The sequence below is a fragment of the Onychomys torridus genome, chromosome 23, assembly GCF_903995425.1.
Source record: "Onychomys torridus chromosome 23, mOncTor1.1, whole genome shotgun sequence".
Taxonomy (NCBI): domain Eukaryota; kingdom Metazoa; phylum Chordata; class Mammalia; order Rodentia; family Cricetidae; genus Onychomys; species Onychomys torridus.
Genome location: NC_050465.1, coordinates 3,629,629 through 3,653,158, shown reverse-complemented (window position 1 = coordinate 3,653,158; position 23,530 = coordinate 3,629,629). Strand labels below are relative to the sequence as shown.

Here is a 23,530-nt window from a genome sequence, read left to right as displayed (position 1 = left end):
GAGTTGGAGGGGCAGAGGAAGAAGGGATGGAGGACACCCTGAGAACAAGGTCCTCTGGAACAACTCACCAATGCTCATATGAACTCACAGAGACTGAAGCAGAGTGCACAGGGCTTGCATGGGTCTGCACCAGGCCCTCTGAGTATATACCACAGCTTTCCGTTTAATACTTTTATGGGATTCACTCCTGAATGTGTTAACATGTGACCTCTCTTCATGGTCTTCTTTCTCTGTTGACTATCTTGTCCAGTTTTAATATGCTGGTTTTTGTTTTATCATATTACATTTTATTTTGTTATAAAACAAATGTACCTTCTTTACATATAAATAATTTTGCAATTTGGAAAAATACATGAGCACTCCTACAGAGCAGCCAACAAATAATGAGGTCTGCTTCATGGCTTGATGTATATTTAAATATGTCCAAAGAATAGTAAAATGTAGCTTCAGGGTTTTGAGTGTGAGTGTGTGTGTGTGCGTGTGTGTGTGTGTGTGTTCTTAAATCTTAAATTTCTTTTCTAAGTTAGCATACAAATTATTTGGGGGCATTATGGCATTTTTCAGACATGTTGTATTATTCCCCTCTTTATTCCACTCTCTCTCCTGCCAGCCTTACCCTCTATATGTTCTCTTCTTATACCCGAATATTCCCCTCTCTGTTTTCATCTGACATGTCTATCAGGACCATTTTGTTCCTCCTTGGCAAAGTTTTCTTTGTCCCCTCTCCTTTCTAATGTAATGATTCTGAACTACACACACAAATAGGAAGGCACAAACACATATTTAAATTTAGACTGTATCTAGGAATGTAATGCAATTATGACACAGGTGTACACATGCATATCAATAGGGAACCTCTATAGAACTGTTTCCTAATTAGTGAATTGTCACAAAAAAATTCTATAACCCAGGAAAATTCCATATGCAGTGATACCAAAGGTAAATCACAACTCAGTAAAGAATATTCTTTTTATGGCCTAAACCCAGGCCTCTCTTCTTGTGCTAAAGGAGAGACAACATACCTTCAAAAATGGCAGTTGATCCCACCAATGAAGACTATGTTGGGCATCACAGGTCTGGGGAAATCTAACACAACCGAATGGACACTTGGCTGAAGAGGTCATCCATAGTCACTGGGGTCTTCAGAACTTCGGAGGCAATGTCTGTAGCAGTTTTGAACAAGTAGTGGCAAAGTACACGCTCCTCTATGTAGAAAACAATGTTCAACACTCTCTCTTTGAAAGTCATGGTGTCTGTGAATTTTGAGAAGAGTCTAGGAACATAAGACAGTGGACTGGGGCACTGGGAGCCCGCTTCAAGATAGTAGCAAAAGAAATACTTTGAAAAGACCACTGAAGGGAAGGAAAAATACTTGGCCACAGTTAAGCCACATACTTCGAAAGGATCCAGAAATACAGCATCAAAAGAACTCTGCTTCAAGAATTCCTCTAACTTGTTGCCATTAAACAAATCTCTACAATGTGAAAATAATAATTCAAAGAAATGTTTGGCTGAGCCTGTAAGTAAAGAAACCACACTTTGCTCTACATTTTTCCATTGAGTGTCAGAAAGATACTTGAACTCATGGTTCATATCTTCCAGAGAGTGAGAAGTTGAGTACGTCTTCACTGTCAAATTCAGGGATTTTCCCAGTTGCCAACTCACCTCTGGCAAAACTGCTACCACCTCATGCCCCCTGTGGATGAATTTCTCCACAACCGACTGCATGGTAAACCAGTGGCTCCCATCCATGGGCACCACCAGCAGCCTGCCTGCCTGGGCAAAGCCAGAGGCCAACAGCAGACACACACACAGAAGAAGGGAGGCTGGAAGATCTGCAGGAGCCATGGGAGAAGCAGAGCCCATGACAGTCCAGCTACTGAGACCTGAGCTCTTCTAATAGAGCTGGTTGGGTAGAGGCACAAGACCTTGCTCAGTGGACAGCTGTATTTATATGTTTCCAAAAGAGGTTAAATTTAGTGCTAATGATTTACTCAAAAGAGGAATAATTAATGAACCTCATTGGCTAAAGTAACTACTTTTGTACCTTCCAGATTAAAAAAAAAAATTTATGGCTTTGTTTCAGAAAGATCATGTCCTCTATTCCAGACACAGTTTCAAGAGTTATCAAACAATGTGTTTTGATTTTGAAATTCAGAAAAATTAAGAAGCGGCCTATAAGAATCATCTACACCCATCACATGCTCATTTATACTTCATAAGAAGGGAAACTAAAAAGGATGAACAGTGAGAGTCACCAAGAAGTGGTACCTAGAGAAAGCTAGAGGTCACAGAAAAACTGGTTCCTCCCTAAAGAGCACATTATGGTTCATAGGACAGGCCAGAGTGAAATCATTAGTATATTGCAGTGATTTAATGGATCTGAGAATGTAGAGTCTTGACTGACAGGCACTGAGCCTTGGGACTCTGTCCTTTTATAGGATCCCAGTAAATCAGTTTTATACAGCTATTGTCCTTATCAAAATGGAAACATTCTCTGTGTTAGATCAGTTTCTGTTATTTCAGCACCCTTTCCGAGAAAGGATGGCTTTCTTTCTGAGCCTGGCCTTCAGACTGACACCCCGACAGAAGACAGAAGAAGAAGAGCTGAGCCTCTGAAACTTGCTCCAATGATGATTAACTTACTCCAGCCACAATGGCCAGAGGTTCTGCTTTCCTAGGAACAAAAGGATCAGAACTTAGGACTTCTACCTTTCACCACCACAGTTCCATGAAGATGCTGATGTTGGACCTAGTCCTTGTATCAAATGATGAGTCAGGACATGACAGTGAATTCAGTGAGTTAGTAAACAATCCCTTAATCACTTACTGTATCTGACAAACATTAGTCAGGGGAACCATTCTTTATGGGTCTAGAACAGTGATGTCCATAGTCTGCTTGCCACATACAGTCTAGGCACAGTGTTCCATTTCAACCTGCAGACACCAGACAATGTGACCTTTGTGAAGAGACACTCAGAGCAGGGTTTTGATGATTTAACCAGATATTGTAGGTTTTGTGGTGTTAATTTTTCTATACTGTCATGCATCATCTTAAAGCTAATTTCTCTGTGTGGTGTAAAGGTATGATTTTATGTCTTTCCTTCTGTAGATACAGGCCTGACATTTCTGTACCTCTCTCATGCTATATCCACAAATCACACAGCACAACAACAAGTGGGGTGAGTCTCCCAGGCCTGTGATGTCAATAAGAAAAAGAGAAACCAGAGGCACTCATAAGGTTTTCCTGGCCTTTCAAGACCCTTCCCAGAGGGTCCTCTTTGGGAAGTAGAGTGGTAATGGCTTAATTATTCCACCTGGGGGAGGACATGAACAAAAAGGCAGTGACCATAGGGACCAGCCTCTGTGCCTCACTGGTATCTCAGTGTGGCTGCCACATATGCCAACCCAACAGACCATCCCTGAAGCTGAGCTGATTGCCTTCTCCTTCAGGACAGGAGGTTGAAAACTACCTGGAGTCCTTGGACTGCTTCTTCTATCCCAATTTCTGAGTTACCCTACTAAGCCCTCCCAGACGGGAGGAGTCCCACTCAACCAATCCCAGAAATAAGTTGGAGCTAGTTATGCTTGGTCTACAAAGCCAATAGTGCCTTCATGTATCCATGAAAGATGACCCACCAACTTATCTGGCATGTAGGTGTCTACCTCTGTGTACCTCAAATAAGAAAAGTCTGGTTCTTTTAAGAAGGCAAATAGAAGCAGAACTCTGAAAAAAATGTAAAAGTGGGCATGGGAGCTTGAGAGATGGTTTGGTGGCTGGAAGCACTGGCTGCTCTTTCAGAGGACCCAGGTTCAATTTGCAGATACTACCTGACAGCTCACTCCTGTCTGTAAAGCCAATTCCAGGGTTGCTGACACCCTCACACAGACATTCATGCAGGGAAAACCCCAATACCATAAAATAAAAATAATTTATTAAAAAATATACTGCCCCTGATCCTCATAGTAAGAGACTGCCACCTCCATGGATCCTATTAGTAGAAAAAACCAAGCAACAGCTATAATAATCTGGAAAACAAGTTGCCAATAACTCAGTCTGGAAACAGGGCCTCCCTCCTTCTCAGGTTCCAGAACTGGAGAAGTTAGTCCTGCTTGTCTGGGGAAGTCAAGCAGTGGGTCCCCTTGATTTCAAAGGATGTGCAACAGCTCCACCCTGACAGCTAAATTCCACTTCTGCATACTTAGAGAAGGAGCCAGGCTTGATTTATTTGGGAATTCAGTTTAGGAAGAAATCAACCATACAGTTCTGCCCCAGAAGAGAGGCAAACCTCTGTGTTAATATGTAGTTGGTTTTATTTTGAAGGATGCTCACCACCAAACTCTCTAATAAATATACGGAGTTTTATTCTTATTTATGAATGCCCAGCCTTAGCTTAGTTTGTTTGTACTCAGCTTTACTTATTGAAATTAAATTTACCCGTTTCTCTTCTCCTAATTTGTCTCTGGACTTTTACCTTTCTCTATTCTATATCTTTTCATTTTCTTCTTACTCCATGGCTGGTTGTTTGGCTGGGTAGCTGGCCCTTGGTCTCCTCCTCTTCTTCTGCTTTTCTTGCTCCTCTCCCTTCTCCTGAGCCTAGATTTCTCCTCCTGTTTATTCTCTCTGCCTGGTAGCTCCACCTATCCCTCTCCTGGCCTTCAGCTCTTTATTAGAACAATCAGGTGTTTTAGACGGGCAAATTAAAACAGCTTCACAGAGTAAAAACAAATACAACATAAGAGTACAACACATCTTGGCATCATTAAACAAATATTCTACAGCATAAACAAATGAAACACATTTTCAACTAAAAGTCCACAACATATATATATATATATATATAGTGTCTGATCCTGTGTGGATCTGCTGCTGTGAAGATCTGGCTCTGAGCAGGATACTCTAATATCAGAGACTAGTCTGCAGCTTTGCTCAGTATCAGATACAATTTGAGAAATTGCCTGACCACAGAAGTTCCTCTGTGACTCACTGGACCAGACACTACTGCAATTCCCATCCAGCTACTTTCGAGAGTGTTGTCACTAGACAGCAAAGACAGACCATCCCATAACCAGGCAAAGGCAGTGGCCCACCCAAGTAGAGAAGTCAATGTGAGCTCTGGCTCCATGAGGTTGTCACTATTTAGTCCTTCCAGGATTACAGGTTAGTACACATGTTGAATCTCTGCCAAAAGAACTTGAGAAAAAAAAAAACTGAATAGGAAGCTGTATCCTCAAGCCTCTAGAAAACAAAACATATCCACAGGTTTTAGGACAGCTATAGTGGGCCTGCAAAGAAAAGGAACACGAGAAAGCCTGTGTTGGTGCATGTAATCCCATTTCATTACAGAGTTTGGAGTAGCTCTCAAAGGGAAACAGTATGATGTGTGTCAGGAGACTTGAGGACGTGTCAGTGAGGTATTCAACAGGCAATATTGCTACCTAATCCTTATTAGAAAGACAAGACCATTCCTTTAAGGAACCTAAGCATTACAAGACCTTGTCCTAGGCTCTAAGTGGCACTTTCCCATCAATGTCTTTGAAAAGCAAAAATAAGGACAGGGATTTCAGCAACTGGTACAAGTTGAATTCTTACATTCCTCCTGATCACAGAAATACTCCTTAACTTAATTACTCAGAGACCAGGACACCTTTGCCTCTCAAACACTTAGACAGAAGCCTCAGCTAGCTTCACGGACCACAGAACTGAATGAAATCCAACTGAGAACCATAAGAAGAACATCTCAAGCATGTCAATCTACTCTCTCTCCCATAGACTTACACCAATATCTGGGGGTGGGATTGGGAGAGAAAGAGTTCTTGGCTGGTGGTTTTCTCTCCTAACATTCTGAGATGCTTCTGAGGCTCTCTCTCTTGTCTCTGTACAGGGAACACTCATTTAAGAGCCACAATGATGCAGCTATAGAAAGAAGAAGGAACATTGCGTTCACAGTAGACAGCATCCACAGCTCAGCAGTATGTGAGTGTTGTTTCTGTGTGGTGCCCCACCTGATGTCTCTCAATTTCAAAAAACTCAGAGCAGAAATGTCAACCTTGCCTTTGACTCTGTGTGTTACTCTCCCCAACTAAACTTAGACACCATGAAAATAATTTCTGCAAAGGTAAAAAGACGAAGAAACACATCACACAGCAAGTGTGGCCTCAATGAATTAGAGCAGATTTTTCAGACTAATGTCTTGAAGTCTATAACATGTGGATTTAAAGGAAAGCATAAATGCAAGATATCTTCTGCTCACTGGTGGGATAAATCAGTACTGGCAAGATGTCTGTAGTTCTCTGTGCTGGTTAGTTTTTGTCAACTTGACACAAATTAGTCACCAAGAAGAGGGAATGTCAATTGAGGAACTGCCTCTATGATCCATCTATAGTCTGTGGGGCACTCTCTAGATGAAATGATGGATGGGGGAGGACCTAGAAGCATCACCCCTGGGCAGCAGGTCTTAGGGTGGATAAGAAAGAAAGCTGAGCAAGTCATGAAAAGCAGGTCTAAGAGGCCGCCCTGGCCTCTGCTTCAGTTCCTGGCTCCAGAGTTCCTACCTCGCTTGAGTTCCTGCCGTGACTTCCCTTCATGATGGACTGCCATCTAAAAGTGAAATAAACCTTCCACCCCCAGCTGCCTTTGGTCATGTGCTTATCCCACCAACACAAACCTCACTAGGACCTCCCCACAGAGGTCTGCAGATTTAATGTCATCCCTATTAGAATTCCAATGGACATTCTTCACACAAAAGGAGAATAATCCTAAAGTTCATAAAGCTCCACAAAGGACTCTAGTTGGTGAAAGCAAAAGAACAAGGCTGGGCTGTTCCGTATCTGCTTTCCAACTACACCACAACATAGGCAACTAATAGCATAACGCTGGTGTTATGAATTATTACGTGAAAGGGCTACCCCCGAGGGTTTACTGAGTGTGCAGGAAAACATGCTGGACAGATGCATGCCATTCTGTCGTGGTCGTGATGGCAGCAGTGGTGGTCAGAAATTGATAACCAAGACGATGCATCCACATGAAGAGTTTATTATAATAGAGACATGAAGAGAAAGATGGGAAAAGAAGAGAAAGAGAGAAAGACAAGATGAGACGGAGAGTGAGGGTGTGCACCTCGTGTGAGGAAAAGCAGAAGAGAGAGGCAGAGAAAGGGAGTTTTTCCTTAGAAGGGAGCTTTTACATCAGGAGCAGGGCAGCACCAAGCGGGTGGGATTTCAAGGGGCAGGTCAGAATATTAACAACTGGCATAAAGTACTCACAATCACTAGGACCAAGAGCAGGTGGAGCTTTGCCCTTGGGCATTAGTATGACTCCTTGATCCTAAGCACTGACCTAGATATGAAGAGAAGCCAACCTTGAAATATCTAGACATATTTCATACCCCACTTGCTCATGGCTCCACAGACATGGGACTCCTTTGAATGCCAGTGGACCCAAGATCCTACTTGTGAAAACCAGCAAGGTTGGCTGTACCTTTTGGCTGATGATAAATGGAATACCATTGTGCAGGAGTAGAGTTCTCTGTGGAGCCAGGCAGGTCTGAGATGCAAGAATGAGCTGAGAGAGCAGAGTACTCTCTCACAGCATGCATTTTAAAGTCAGCATACAGAGAATTCAGTGTAATTGTGGCATTTTTCAGACATTTTGCCTTTTTTATTTACTCCACTCTTCTCTAGTCAGCCTTACACTCCATATGTTTCTCTTCCTACCCCTGAGTGCTCATTTTTTCAGTTTTCATATGATATGTCTACAATTATTGTGTCTTTTCCTCCTTAGGAATGTTTTCTTTGTCCCTCCCCCTTTGTAATTTCATGGCCCCTGCCACATACACACAAATACAAAGGCATACATAGACATTTAAATTTAGATTGTAGCTTGGAATGTATATGCAATTATGTCACAAGTATACACAGACATAACTATAGGACACCTATATAGAATTGTTTCCTAATTAGTGAGATCCCACAAAACAATTCCGCAAACCAGGAAGAAATTCCATAAACGATAAATTACAGCTCAGGTGAGAATTTCTTTATGATTGTACAAACTCGGGGATCTCTTCATGTAATAAACAACAAATAACATACCTTGGAAATCAGCTTTCTTTTTTGGCAGTTGATCCCACCAATGAAGACCATGTTGGGCATCACAGGTGTGGGGAAATCTAACACAAAGTCTGTGCGTAACAACCAAATGGACACTTGGCTGAAGAGGTCATCCATAGTCACTGGGGTCTGGAGAACTTCAGAAGCAATGTCTGTAGCAATTTTGAAAAACTGGGGGCAAAATGCACGCTCCACCATGTAGGAGAGGTAGTTCCACACTCTCTCCTTGAAAGTCATGGTGTCTGTGAGTTTCAAGAGACCTCTGGGAACATAAGACAGTGGACTGGGGCACTGGGCACCTGCTTCAAGATAGTGACAAAATATACCTCTTGCAATGATCACTGAAGGGACCGACAAATACTTGGCCACAGTTTAAACCACACACATCAAGAGGATCCAGAAACACAGCATCAAAAGAACTCTGCTTCAGGAACTCCACTAACTTTTTGTCATTAAACAAATCTCTACAATGTGAAAATAGTAATTCAAAGAAATGTTTGGCTGAGCCTGTCAGTAAAGAAAACATACTTGGTTCTACATTTTTCCATTGAGTGTCAGAAAGATACTTGAACACACGGTTCATATCTTCCAGAGAGTGAGAAGTGGAGTACATCTTCATTGTCAAATTCAGGGATTTTCCCAGTTGCCAACTCACCTCTGGCACAACTGTCATCACCTCATGGCCCCTGTGGATGAGTTTCTCCACCACCATCTGCATGGTGAACCAGTGGCTCCCATCCATGGGAACCACCAGCAGCCTGTCTGCCTGGGCAAAGCCAGGGACCAGCAGCAGACACACACACAGAAGAAGGGAGGTTGGAAGATCTCCAGAAGCCATGGGAGAAGCAGAGCCCAGGACTGTCCAGCTGTTGAGACTCTCAGCTACTCTAATAGAGCTGGTTGGGTATAGGCACAAGATTTTGCTCAGTGGACGCCTATATTTGTATGTTTCCAAGTGAGGTTAAATTTAATGCTAAATGATTTACTCAAAAGAGCAATAATTATCAAAACACATTGGCTGAAATGAATGCCTTTGTACCTTCCAGATTAAAAAAAAAATTATGGATTTGTTTCAGAAAGATCATGACCTCTATTGCAGACACAGTTTTGAAGAGTTATCAAACAATCCGTTTTGATTTTTAAATTCAGAAAACATAAGAAGCTGCCTATAAGGATCATCTGCATTTATCATGTGCAAATTTATACTTCATAAGATGGAAAACTAAAAAGGATGAACAGTGAAAGTCACCTAAAAGAGGTACATAGAGAGAGCTAGAGGTCACAGAAAAGCTGGTCCCTCCCTAAAGAGCATATTATGGAACATAGGACAGGCCAGGGTCAATCAATAGTAAACTGTAATGATTTAATGGATCTGAGACTGTAGCGTCTTGACTGACAGGCACTGAGCCTTGGGCCTCTGCCCTCCTGAGGACTCCTGTAAACCAATATTACACAGGCATTTTCCCTGTCTAAATGGAAATATTCTCTGTGTTAGATCAGTTTCTGTTATTTCAGCACCCTTTCTAAGACAGGATGAATTTCTTTCTGAGCTTGGCCTTTAGACAGACACCCAGACAGAAGACAGAAGATGAAAAGCTGAGCCTCTGAAACCTTGTTGCCTCCAATGCTGATGATCAGATTAACTTACTCAGCCACAATGGCCAGAGGCCCAGGTTTCCTAGGAACAAAAGGATCAGAACATAGGACTTCCACCTTTCACCACAATTCCATGAAGGTGCTGATGTTAGACCTAGTCTGGGTATTAAATACTGAGTCAGGACATGACAGTGTATTCAGTGAGTTAGTAAACAATCCCTTAATCACTTACTGTTTCTGACAAACGTTAGTCACGGGAACCATTCTTTTTGGATCTAGAACAGTGATGCCCAGAGAATGCTCTCCACATACAGTGTAGGCACAGTGTTCCATCTCAACCTTCACGCACCAGACAATATGACCTCTGTGAAGAGACTCTCAGAGCAGGATTTTGATGATTTAACCAGATATTGTAAGTTGTGTGGTGTGAACTTTTTTATACCGTCATGCATCATCTTAAAGCTAATTTCTCTGTGTGGTGTAAAGGCCATGATTTTATGTCTTTACTTCTGTAGATACAGGCCTGACATTTCTGTACCTCTCTCATTTCTACATTCACAAATCACACAGCACAGCAAACAGATGGGGTGGGTCTCCAAGGCCTGTGATGTCAATAAGAAAAAGAGAAACCAGAGGCACTCATAAGGTTTTCCTGGCCTTTCAGACCCTTCCCAGAGGGTCCTCTTGGGAAGTAGAGTGGTAATGGCTTAATTATTCCACCTGGGGGAGGACATGAACAAAAAGGCAGTGACCATAGGGACCAGCCTTCTGTGCCTCACTGGTATCTCAGTGTGGCTGCACATATGCCAACCCAACAGACCATCCCTGAAGCTGAGCTGATTGCCTTCTCCTTCAGGACAGGAGGTTGGAAAACTACCTGGAGTCCTTGGACTGCTTCTTTCTATCCCCAATTTCTGAGTTACCCTACTAAGCCCTCCGAGACGGGGGGAGTCCCACTCAACCAATCCCAGAAATAAGTTGGAGCTAGTTATGCTTGGTCTACAAAGCCAATAGTGCCTTCATGTATCCATGAAAGATGACCCACCAACTTATCTGGCATGTAGGTGTCTACCTCTGTGTACCTCAGATAAGAAAAGTCTGGTTCTTTTAAGAAGGCAAATAGAAGCAGAACTCTGAAAAAAATGTAAAAGTGGGCATGGGAGCTTGAGAGATGGTTTGGTGGCTGGAAGCACTGGCTGCTCTTTCAGAGGACCCAGGTTCAATTTGCAGATACTACCTGACAGCTCACTCCTGTCTGTAAAGCCCAATTCCAGGGTTGCTGACACCCTCACACAGACATTCATGCAGGGAAAACCCCAATACCATAAAATAAAAATAATTTATTAAAAAATATACTGCCCCTGATCCTCATAGTAAGAGACTGCCACCTCCATGGATCCTATTAGTAGAAAAAACCAAGCAACAGCTATAATAATCTGGAAAACAAGTTGCCAATAACTCAATCTGGAAACAGGGCCTCCCTCCTTCTCAGGTTCCAGAACTGGAGAAGTTAGTCCTGCTTGTCTGGGGAAGTCAAGCAGTGGGTCCCCTTGATTTCAAAGGATGTGCAACAGCTCCACCCTGACAGCTAAATTCCACTTCTGCATACTTAGAGAAGGAGCCAGGCTTGATTTATTTGGGAATTCAGTTTAGGAAGAAATCAACCATACAGTTCTGCCCCAGAAGAGAGGCAAACCTCTGTGTTAATATGTAGTTGGTTTTATTTTGAAGGATGCTCACCACCAAACTCCCTAATAAATATACGGAGTTTTATTCTTATTTATGAATGCCCAGCCTTAGCTTAGTTTGTTTGCACTCAGCTTTACTTATTGAAATTAAATTTACCTGTTTCTCTTCTCCTAATTTGTCTCTGGACTTTTACCTTTCTCTATTCTATATCTTTTCATTTTCTTCTTACTCCATGGCTGGTTGTTTGGCTGGGTAGCTGGCCCTTGGTCTCCTCCTCTTCTTCTGCTTTTCTTGCTCCTCTCCCTTCTCCTGAGCCTAGATTTCTCCTCCTGTTTATTCTCTCTGCCTGGTAGCTCCACCTATCCCTCTCCTGGCCTTCAGCTCTTTATTAGAACAATCAGGGTGTTTTAGACGGGCAAATTAAAACAGCTTCACAGAGTAAAAACAAATACAACATAAGAGTACAACACATCTTGGCATCATTAAACAAATATTCTACAGCATAAACAAATGAAACACATTTTCAACTAAAAGTCCACAACATATATATATAGTGTCTGATCCTGTGTGGATCTGCTGCTGTGAAGATCTGGCTCTGAGCAGGATACTCTAATATCAGAGACTAGTCTGCAGCTTTGCTCAGTATCAGATACAATTTGAGAAATTGCCTGACCACAGAAGTTCCTCTGTGACTCACTGGACCAGACACTACTGCAATTCCCATCCAGCTACTTTCGAGAGTATTGTCACTAGACAGCAAAGACAGACCATCCCATAACCAGGCAAAGGCAGTGGCCCACCCAAGTAGAGAAGTCAATGTGAGCTCTGGCTCCATGAGGTTGTCACTATTTAGTCCTTCCAGGATTACAGGTTAGTACACATGTTGAATCTCTGCCAAAAGAACTTGAGAAAAAAAAAAAAAACTGAATAGGAAGCTGTATCCTCAAGCCTCTGGAAAACCAAACATATCCACAGGTTTTAGGACAGCTATAGTGGGCCTGCAAAGAAAAGGAACACGAGAAAGCCTGTGTTGGTGCATGTAATCCCATTTCATTACAGAGTTTGGAGTGGCTCTCAAAGGGAAACAGTATGATGTGTGTCAGGAGACTTGAGGACGTGTCAGTGAGGTATTCAACAGGCAATATTGCTACCTAATCCTTATTAGAAAGACAAGACCATTCCTTTAAGGAACCTAAGCATTACAAGACCTTGTCCTAGGCTCTAAGTGGCACTTTCCCATCAATGTCTTTGAAAAGCAAAAATAAGGACAGGGATTTCAGCAACTGGTACAAGTTGAATTCTCACATTCCTCCTGATCACAGAAATACTCCTTAACTTAATTACTCAGAGACCAGGACACCTTTGCCTCTCAAACACTTAGACAGAAGCCTCAGCTAGCTTCACGGACCACAGAACTGAATGAAATCCAACTGAGAACCATAAGAAGAACATTCTCAAGCATGTCAATCTACTCTCTCTCCCATAGACTTACACCAATATCTGGGGGTGGGATTGGGAGAGAAAGAGTTCTTGGCTGGTGGTTTTCTCTCCTAACATTCTGAGATGCTTCTGAGGCTCTCTCTCTTGTCTCTGTACAGGGAACACTCATTTAAGAGCCACAATGATGCAGCTATAGAAAGAAGAAGGAACATTGCGTTCACAGTAGACAGCATCCACAGCTCAGCAGTATGTGAGTGTTGTTTCTGTGTGGTGCCCCACCTGATGTCTCTCAATTTCAAAAAACTCAGAGCAGAAATGTCAACCTTGCCTTTGACTCTGTGTGTTACTCTCCCCAACTAAACTTAGACACCATGAAAATAATTTCTGCAAAGGTAAAAAGACGAAGAAACACATCACACAGCAAGTGTGGCCTCAATGAATTAGAGCAGATTTTTCAGACTAATGTCTTGAAGACTATAACATGTGGATTTAAAGTAAAGCATAAATGCAAGATATCTTCTGCTCACTGGTGGGATAAATCAGTACTGGCAAGATGTCTGTAGTGCTCTGTGCTGGTTAGTTTTTGTCAACTTGACACAAATTAGTCACCAAGAAGAGGGAATGTCAATTGAGGAACTGCCTCTATGATCCATCTATAGTCTGTGGGGCACTCTCTAGATGAAATGATGGATGGGGGAGGACCTAGCAGCATCACCCCTGGGCAGCAGGTCTTAGGGTGGATAAGAAAGAAAGCTGAGCAAGTCATGAAAAGCAGGTCTAAGAGGCCGCCCTGGCCTCTGCTTCAGTTCCTGGCTCCAGAGTTCCTACCTCGCTTGAGTTCCTGCCGTGACTTCCCTTCATGATGGACTGCCATCTAAAAGTGAAATAAACCTTCCACCCCCAGCTGCCTTTGGTCATGTGCTTATCCCACCAACACAAACCTCACTAGGACCTCCCCACAGAGGTCTGCAGATTTAATGTCATCCCTATTAGAATTCCAATGGACATTCTTCACACAAAAGGAGAATAATCCTAAAGTTCATAAAGCTCCACAAAGGACTCTAGTTGGTGAAAGCAAAAGAACAAGGCTGGGCTGTTCCGTATCTGCTTTCCAACTACACCACAACATAGGCAACTAATAGCATAACGCTGGTGTTATGAATTATTACGTGAAAGGGCTACCCCCGAGGGTTTACCGAGTGTGCAGGAAAACATGCTGGACAGATGCATGCCATTCTGTAGTGGTCGTGATGGCAGCAGTGGTGGTCAGAAATTGATAACCAAGACGATGCATCCACATGAAGAGTTTATTATAATAGAGACATGAAGAGAAAGATGGGAAAAGAAGAGAAAGAGAGAAAGACAAGATGAGATGGAGAGTGAGGGTGTGCACCTCGTGTGAGGAAAAGCAGAAGAGAGAGGCAGAGAAAGGGAGTTTTTCCTTAGAAGGGAGCTTTTACATCAGGAGCAGGGCAGCACCAAGCGGGTGGGATTTCAAGGGGCAGGTCAGAATATTAACAACTGGCATAAAGTACTCACAATCACTAGGACCAAGAGCAGGTGGAGCCTTTGCCCTTGGGCATTAGTATGACTCCTTGATCCTAAGCACTGACCTAGATATGAAGAGAAGCCAACCTTGAAATATCTAGACATATTTCATACCCCACTTGCTCATGGCTCCACAGACATGGGACTCCTTTGAATGCCAGTGGACCCAAGATCCTACTTGTGAAAACCAGCAAGGTTGGCTGTACCTTTTGGCTGATGATAAATGGAATACCATTGTGCAGGAGTAGAGTTCTCTGTGGAGCCAGGCAGGTCTGAGATGCAAGAATGAGCTGAGAGAGCAGAGTACTCTCTCACAGCATGCATTTTAAAGTCAGCATACAGAGAATTCAGTGTAATTGTGGCATTTTTTCAGACATTTTGCCTTTTTTATTTACTCCACTCTTCTCTAGTCAGCCTTACACTCCATATGTTCTCTTCCTACCCCTGAGTGCTCATTTTTTCAGTTTTCATACGATATGTCTACAATTATTGTGTCTTTTCCTCCTTAGGAATGTTTTCTTTGTCCCTCCCCCTTTGTAATTTCATGGCCCCTGCCACATACACACAAATACAAAGGCATACATAGACATTTAAATTTAGATTGTAGCTTGGAATGTATATGCAATTATGTCACAAGTATACACAGACATAACTATAGGACACCTATATAGAATTGTTTCCTAATTAGTGAGATCCCACAAAACAATTCCGCAAACCAGGAAGAAATTCCATAAACGATAAATTACAGCTCAGGTGAGAATTTCTTTATGATTGTACAAACTCGGGGATCTCTTCATGTAATAAACAACAAATAACATACCTTGGAAATCAGCTTTCTTTTTTGGCAGTTGATCCCACCAATGAAGACCATGTTGGGCATCACAGGTGTGGGGAAATCTAACACAAAGTCTGTGCGTAACAACCAAATGGACACTTGGCTGAAGAGGTCATCCATAGTCACTGGGGTCTGGAGAACTTCAGAAGCAATGTCTGTAGCAATTTTGAAAAACTGGGGGCAAAATGCACGCTCCACCATGTAGGAGAGGTAGTTCCACACTCTCTCCTTGAAAGTCATGGTGTCTGTGAGTTTCAAGAGACCTCTGGGAACATAAGACAGTGGACTGGGGCACTGGGCACCTGCTTCAAGATAGTGACAAAATATACCTCTTGCAATGATCACTGAAGGGACCGACAAATACTTGGCCACAGTTAAACCACACACATCAAGAGGATCCAGAAACACAGCATCAAAAGAACTCTGCTTCAGGAACTCCACTAACTTTTTGTCATTAAACAAATCTCTACAATGTGAAAATAGTAATTCAAAGAAATGTTTGGCTGAGCCTGTCAGTAAAGAAAACATACTTGGTTCTACATTTTTCCATTGAGTGTCAGAAAGATACTTGAACACACGGTTCATATCTTCCAGAGAGTGAGAAGTGGAGTACATCTTCATTGTCAAATTCAGGGATTTTCCCAGTTGCCAACTCACCTCTGGCACAACTGTCATCACCTCATGGCCCCTGTGGATGAGTTTCTCCACCACCATCTGCATGGTGAACCAGTGGCTCCCATCCATGGGAACCACCAGCAGCCTGTCTGCCTGGGCAAAGCCAGGGACCAGCAGCAGACACACACACAGAAGAAGGGAGGTTGGAAGATCTCCAGAAGCCATGGGAGAAGCAGAGCCCAGGACTGTCCAGCTGTTGAGACTCTCAGCTACTCTAATAGAGCTGGTTGGGTATAGGCACAAGATTTTGCTCAGTGGACGCCTATATTTGTATGTTTCCAAGTGAGGTTAAATTTAATGCTAATGATTTACTCAAAAGAGCAATAATTATCAAAACACATTGGCTGAAATGAATGCCTTTGTATCTTCCAGATTAAAAAAAAAAATTATGGATTTGTTTCAGAAAGATCATGACCTCTATTGCAGACACAGTTTTGAAGAGTTATCAAACAATCCGTTTTGATTTTTAAATTCAGAAAACATAAGAAGCTGCCTATAAGGATCATCTGCATTTATCATGTGCAAATTTATACTTCATAAGATGGAAAACTAAAAAGGATGAACAGTGAAAGTCACCTAAAAGAGGTACATAGAGAGAGCTAGAGGTCACAGAAAAGCTGGTCCCTCCCTAAAGAGCATATTATGGAACATAGGACAGGCCAGGGTCAAATCAATAGTAAACTGTAATGATTTAATGGATCTGAGACTGTAGCAGTCTTGACTGACAGGCACTGAGCCTTGGGCCTCTGCCCTCCTGAGGACTCCTGTAAACCAATATTACACAGGCATTTTCCCTGTCTAAATGGAAATATTCTCTGTGTTAGATCAGTTTCTGTTATTTCAGCACCCTTTCTAAGACAGGATGAATTTCTTTCTGAGCTTGGCCTTTAGACAGACACCCAGACAGAAGACAGAAGATGAAAAGCTGAGCCTCTGAAACCTTGTTGCCTCCAATGCTGATGATCAGATTAACTTACTCAGCCACAATGGCCAGAGGCCCAGGTTTCCTAGGAACAAAAGGATCAGAACATAGGACTTCCACCTTTCACCACAATTCCATGAAGGTGCTGATGTTAGACCTAGTCTGGGTATTAAATACTGAGTCAGGACATGACAGTGTATTCAGTGAGTTAGTAAACAATCCCTTAATCACTTACTGTTTCTGACAAACGTTAGTCACGGGAACCATTCTTTTTGGATCTAGAACAGTGATGCCCAGAGAATGCTCTCCACATACAGTGTAGGCACAGTGTTCCATCTCAACCTTCACGCACCAGACAATATGACCTCTGTGAAGAGACTCTCAGAGCAGGATTTTGATGATTTAACCAGATATTGTAAGTTGTGTGGTGTGAACTTTTTTATACCGTCATGCATCATCTTAAAGCTAATTTCTCTGTGTGGTGTAAAGGCATGATTTTATGTCTTTACTTCTGTAGATACAGGCCTGACATTTCTGTACCTCTCTCATTCTACATTCACAAATCACACAGCACAGCAACAGATGGGGTGGGTCTCCAAGGCCTGTGATGTCAATAAGAAAAAGAGAAACCAGAGGCACTCATAAGGTTTTCCTGGCCTTTCAAGACCCTTCCCAGAGGGTCCTCTTTGGGAAGTAGAGTGGTAATGGCTTAATTATTCCACCTGGGGGAGGACATGAACAAAAAGGCAGTGACCATAGGGACCAGCCTCTGTGCCTCACTGGTATCTCAGTGTGGCTGCCACATATGCCAACCCAACAGACCATCCCTGAAGCTGAGCTGATTGCCTTCTCCTTCAGGACAGGAGGTTGAAAACTACCTGGAGTCCTTGGACTGCTTCTTCTATCCCAATTTCTGAGTTACCCTACTAAGCCCTCCGAGACGGGGGGGAGTCCCACTCAACCAATCCCAGAAATAAGTTGGAGCTAGTTATGCTTGGTCTACAAAGCCAATAGTGCCTTCATGTATCCATGAAAGATGACCCACCAACTTATCTGGCATGTAGGTGTCTACCTCTGTGTACCTCAGATAAGAAAAGTCTGGTTCTTTTAAGAAGGCAAATAGAAGCAGAACTCTGAAAAAAATGTAAAAGTGGGCATGGGAGCTTGAGAGATGGTTTGGTGGCTGGAAGCACTGGCTGCTCTTTCAGAGGACCCAGGTTCAATTTGCAGATACTACCTGACAGCTCACTCCTGTCTGTAAAGCCCATTCCAGGGTTGCTGACACCCTCACACAGACATTCATGCAGGGAAAACCCCAATACCATAAAATAAAAATAATTTATTAAAAAATATACTGCCCCTGATCCTCATAGTAAGAGACTGCCACCTCCATGGATCCTATTAGTAGAAAAAACCAAGCAACAGCTATAATAATCTGGAAAACAAGTTGCCAATAACTCAATCTGGAAACAGGGCCTCCCTCCTTCTCAGGTTCCAGAACTGGAGAAGTTAGTCCTGCTTGTCTGGGGAAGTCAAGCAGTGGGTCCCCTTGATTTCAAAGGATGTGCAACAGCTCCACCCTGACAGCTAAATTCCACTTCTGCATACTTAGAGAAGGAGCCAGGCTTGATTTATTTGGGAATTCAGTTTAGGAAGAAATCAACCATACAGTTCTGCCCCAGAAGAGAGGCAAACCTCTGTGTTAATATGTAGTTGGTTTTATTTTGAAGGATGCTCACCACCAAACTCCCTAATAAATATACGGAGTTTTATTCTTATTTATGAATGCCCAGCCTTAGCTTAGTTTGTTTGCACTCAGCTTTACTTATTGAAATTAAATTTACCTGTTTCTCTTCTCCTAATTTGTCTCTGGACTTTTACCTTTCTCTATTCTATATCTTTTCATTTTCTTCTTACTCCATGGCTGGTTGTTTGGCTGGGTAGCTGGCCCTTGGTCTCCTCCTCTTCTTCTGCTTTTCTTGCTCCTCTCCCTTCTCCTGAGCCTAGATTTCTCCTCCTGTTTATTCTCTCTGCCTGGTAGCTCCACCTATCCCTCTCCTGGCCTTCAGCTCTTTATTAGAACAATCAGGTGTTTTAGACGGGCAAATTAAACACAGCTTCACAGAGTAAAAACAAATACAACATAAGAGTACAACACATCTTGGCATCATTAAACAAATATTCTACAGCATAAACAAATGAAACACATTTTCAACTAAAAGTCCACAACATATATATATATATAGTGTCTGATCCTGTGTGGATCTGCTGCTGTGAAGATCTGGCTCTGAGCAGGATACTCTAATATCAGAGACTAGTCTGCAGCTTTGCTCAGTATCAGATACAATTTGAGAAATTGCCTGACCACAGAAGTTCCTCTGTGACTCACTGGACCAGACACTACTGCAATTCCCATCCAGCTACTTTCGAGAGTGTTGTCACTAGACAGCAAAGACAGACCATCCCATAACCAGGCAAAGGCAGTGGCCCACCCAAGTAGAGAAGTCAATGTGAGCTCTGGCTCCATGAGGTTGTCACTATTTAGTCCTTCCAGGATTACAGGTTAGTACACATGTTGAATCTCTGCCAAAAGAACTTGAGAAAAAAAAAAAAAAACTGAATAGGAAGCTGTATCCTCAAGCCTCTGGAAAACAAAACATATCCACAGGTTTTAGGACAGCTATAGTGGGCCTGCAAAGAAAAGGAACACGAGAAAGCCTGTGTTGGTGCATGTAATCCCATTTCATTACAGAGTTTGGAGTGGCTCTCAAAGGGAAACAGTATGATGTGTGTCAGGAGACTTGAGGACGTGTCAGTGAGGTATTCAACAGGCAATATTGCTACCTAATCCTTATTAGAAAGACAAGACCATTCCTTTAAGGAACCTAAGCATTACAAGACCTTGTCCTAGGCTCTAAGTGGCACTTTCCCATCAATGTCTTTGAAAAGCAAAAATAAGGACAGGGATTTCAGCAACTGGTACAAGTTGAATTCTCACATTCCTCCTGATCACAGAAATACTCCTTAACTTAATTACTCAGAGACCAGGACACCTTTGCCTCTCAAACACTTAGACAGAAGCCTCAGCTAGCTTCACGGACCACAGAACTGAATGAAATCCAACTGAGAACCATAAGAAGAACATCTCAAGCATGTCAATCTACTCTCTCTCCCATAGACTTACACCAATATCTGGGGGTGGGATTGGGAGAGAAAGAGTTCTTGGCTGGTGGTTTTCTCTCCTAACATTCTGAGATGCTTCTGAGGCTCTCTCTCTTGTCTCTGTACAGGGAACACTCATTTAAGAGCCACAATGATGCAGCTATAGAAAGAAGAAGGAACATTGCGTTCACAGTAGACAGCATCCACAGCTCAGCAGTATGTGAGTGTTGTTTCTGTGTGGTGCCCCACCTGATGTCTCTCAATTTCAAAAAACTCAGAGCAGAAATGTCAACCTTGCCTTTGACTCTGTGTGTTACTCTCCCCAACTAAACTTAGACACCATGAAAATAATTTCTGCAAAGGTAAAAAGACGAAGAAACACATCACACAGCAAGTGTGGCCTCAATGAATTAGAGCAGATTTTTCAGACTAATGTCTTGAAGTCTATAACATGTGGATTTAAAGGAAAGCATAAATGCAAGATATCTTCTGCTCACTGGTGGGATAAATCAGTACTGGCAAGATGTCTGTAGTTCTCTGTGCTGGTTAGTTTTTGTCAACTTGACACAAATTAGTCACCAAGAAGAGGGAATGTCAATTGAGGAACTGCCTCTATGATCCATCTATAGTCTGTGGGGCACTCTCTAGATGAAATGATGGATGGGGGAGGACCTAGAAGCATCACCCCTGGGCAGCAGGTCTTAGGGTGGATAAGAAAGAAAGCTGAGCAAGTCATGAAAAGCAGGTCTAAGAGGCCGCCCTGGCCTCTGCTTCAGTTCCTGGCTCCAGAGTTCCTACCTCGCTTGAGTTCCTGCCGTGACTTCCCTTCATGATGGACTGCCATCTAAAAGTGAAATAAACCTTCCACCCCCAGCTGCCTTTGGTCATGTGCTTATCCCACCAACACAAACCTCACTAGGACCTCCCCACAGAGGTCTGCAGATTTAATGTCATCCCTATTAGAATTCCAATGGACATTCTTCACACAAAAGGAGAATAATCCTAAAGTTCATAAAGCTCCACAAAGGACTCTAGTTGGTGAAAGCAAAAGAACAAGGCTGGGCTGTTCCGTATCTGCTTTCCAACTACACCACAACATAGGCAACTAATAGCATAACGCTGGTGTTATGAATTATTACGTGAAAGGGCTACCCCCGAGGGTTTACCGAGTGTGCAGGAAAACATGCTGGACAGATGCATGCCATTCTGTCGTGGTCGTGATGGCAGCAGTGGTGGTCAGAAATTGATAACCAAGACGATGCATCCACATGAAGAGTTTATTATAATAGAGACATGAAGAGAAAGATGGGAAAAGAAGAGAAAGAGAGAAAGACAAGATGAGATGGAGAGTGAGGGTGTGCACCTCGTGTGAGGAAAAGCAGAAGAGAGAGGCAGAGAAAGGGAGTTTTTCCTTAGAAGGGAGCTTTTACATCAGGAGCAGGGCAGCACCAAGCGGGTGGGATTTCAAGGGGCAGGTCAGAATATTAACAACTGGCATAAAGTACTCACAATCACTAGGACCAAGAGCAGGTGGAGCTTTTGCCCTTGGGCATTAGTATGACTCCTTGATCCTAAGCACTGACCTAGATATGAAGAGAAGCCAACCTTGAAATATCTAGACATATTTCATACCCCACTTGCTCATGGCTCCACAGACATGGGACTCCTTTGAATGCCAGTGGACCCAAGATCCTACTTGTGAAAACCAGCAAGGTTGGCTGTACCTTTTGGCTGATGATAAATGGAATACCATTGTGCAGGAGTAGAGTTCTCTGTGGAGCCAGGCAGGTCTGAGATGCAAGAATGAGCTGAGAGAGCAGAGTACTCTCTCACAGCATGCATTTTAAAGTCAGCATACAGAGAATTCAGTGTAATTGTGGCATTTTTCAGACATTTTGCCTTTTTTATTTACTCCACTCTTCTCTAGTCAGCCTTACACTCCATATGTTCTCTTCCTACCCCTGAGTGCTCATTTTTTCAGTTTTCATATGATATGTCTACAATTATTGTGTCTTTTCCTCCTTAGGAATGTTTTCTTTGTCCCTCCCCCTTTGTAATTTCATGGCCCCTGCCACATACACACAAATACAAAGGCATACATAGACATTTAAATTTAGATTGTAGCTTGGAATGTATATGCAATTATGTCACAAGTATACACAGACATAACTATAGGACACCTATATAGAATTGTTTCCTAATTAGTGAGATCCCACAAAACAATTCCGCAAACCAGGAAGAAATTCCATAAACGATAAATTACAGCTCAGGTGAGAATTTCTTTATGATTGTACAAACTCGGGGATCTCTTCATGTAATAAACAACAAATAACATACCTTGGAAATCAGCTTTCTTTTTTGGCAGTTGATCCCACCAATGAAGACCATGTTGGGCATCACAGGTGTGGGGAAATCTAACACAAAGTCTGTGCGTAACAACCAAATGGACACTTGGCTGAAGAGGTCATCCATAGTCACTGGGGTCTGGAGAACTTCAGAAGCAATGTCTGTAGCAATTTTGAAAAACTGGGGGCAAAATGCACGCTCCACCATGTAGGAGAGGTAGTTCCACACTCTCTCCTTGAAAGTCATGGTGTCTGTGAGTTTCAAGAGACCTCTGGGAACATAAGACAGTGGACTGGGGCACTGGGCACCTGCTTCAAGATAGTGACAAAATATACCTCTTGCAATGATCACTGAAGGGAGCGACAAATACTTGGCCACAGTTAAACCACACACATCAAGAGGATCCAGAAACACAGCATCAAAAGAACTCTGCTTCAGGAACTCCACTAACTTTTTGTCATTAAACAAATCTCTACAATGTGAAAATAGTAATTCAAAGAAATGTTTGGCTGAGCCTGTCAGTAAAGAAAACATACTTGGTTCTACATTTTTCCATTGAGTGTCAGAAAGATACTTGAACACACGGTTCATATCTTCCAGAGAGTGAGAAGTGGAGTACATCTTCATTGTCAAATTCAGGGATTTTCCCAGTTGCCAACTCACCTCTGGCACAACTGTCATCACCTCATGGCCCCTGTGGATGAGTTTCTCCACCACCATCTGCATGGTGAACCAGTGGCTCCCATCCATGGGAACCACCAGCAGCCTGTCTGCCTGGGCAAAGCCAGGGACCAGCAGCAGACACACACACAGAAGAAGGGAGGTTGGAAGATCTCCAGAAGCCATGGGAGAAGCAGAGCCCAGGACTGTCCAGCTGTTGAGACTCTCAGCTACTCTAATAGAGCTGGTTGGGTATAGGCACAAGATTTTGCTCAGTGGACGCCTATATTTGTATGTTTCCAAGTGAGGTTAAATTTAATGCTAATGATTTACTCAAAAGAGCAATAATTATCAAAACACATTGGCTGAAATGAATGCCTTTGTACCTTCCAGATTAAAAAAAAATATGGATTTGTTTCAGAAAGATCATGACCTCTATTGCAGACACAGTTTTGAAGAGTTATCAAACAATCCGTTTTGATTTTTAAATTCAGAAAACATAAGAAGCTGCCTATAAGGATCATCTGCATTTATCATGTGCAAAT

At 42.6% G+C, this 23,530-nt stretch overlaps 3 protein-coding genes and 1 pseudogene across 3 annotated transcripts; all 4 read right to left on the bottom strand.

Annotated features, from left to right (window-relative positions):
• Positions 1-1,024: 1,024 nt before the first annotated feature.
• LOC118573370 lies at positions 1,025-1,848 on the bottom strand (annotated as a pseudogene).
• Positions 1,849-3,308: 1,460 nt separating this feature from the next.
• On the bottom strand, positions 3,309-8,950 carry LOC118573369 (UDP-glucuronosyltransferase 1A7-like). The gene is given in 3 exon segments (XM_036173664.1): positions 3,309-3,317; positions 8,095-8,484; positions 8,486-8,950. Coding segments are annotated over 3 exon segments (864 nt in total).
• Positions 8,951-10,419: 1,469 nt separating this feature from the next.
• On the bottom strand, positions 10,420-16,060 carry LOC118573368 (UDP-glucuronosyltransferase 1A7-like). Its single transcript, XM_036173662.1, has 2 exons — positions 15,206-16,060; positions 10,420-10,428 (listed from the first exon to the last, which is right to left on the bottom strand). Exons 1-2 carry the CDS (start codon positions 16,058-16,060, stop codon positions 10,420-10,422), a joined length of 864 nt encoding a protein of 287 aa, XP_036029555.1.
• Positions 16,061-17,530: 1,470 nt separating this feature from the next.
• LOC118573367 (UDP-glucuronosyltransferase 1A7-like) lies at positions 17,531-23,171 on the bottom strand. The gene is made up of 2 exons (XM_036173661.1): positions 22,317-23,171; positions 17,531-17,539 (listed from the first exon to the last, which is right to left on the bottom strand). Exons 1-2 carry the CDS (start codon positions 23,169-23,171, stop codon positions 17,531-17,533), a joined length of 864 nt encoding a protein of 287 aa, XP_036029554.1.
• Positions 23,172-23,530: the final 359 nt, after the last annotated feature.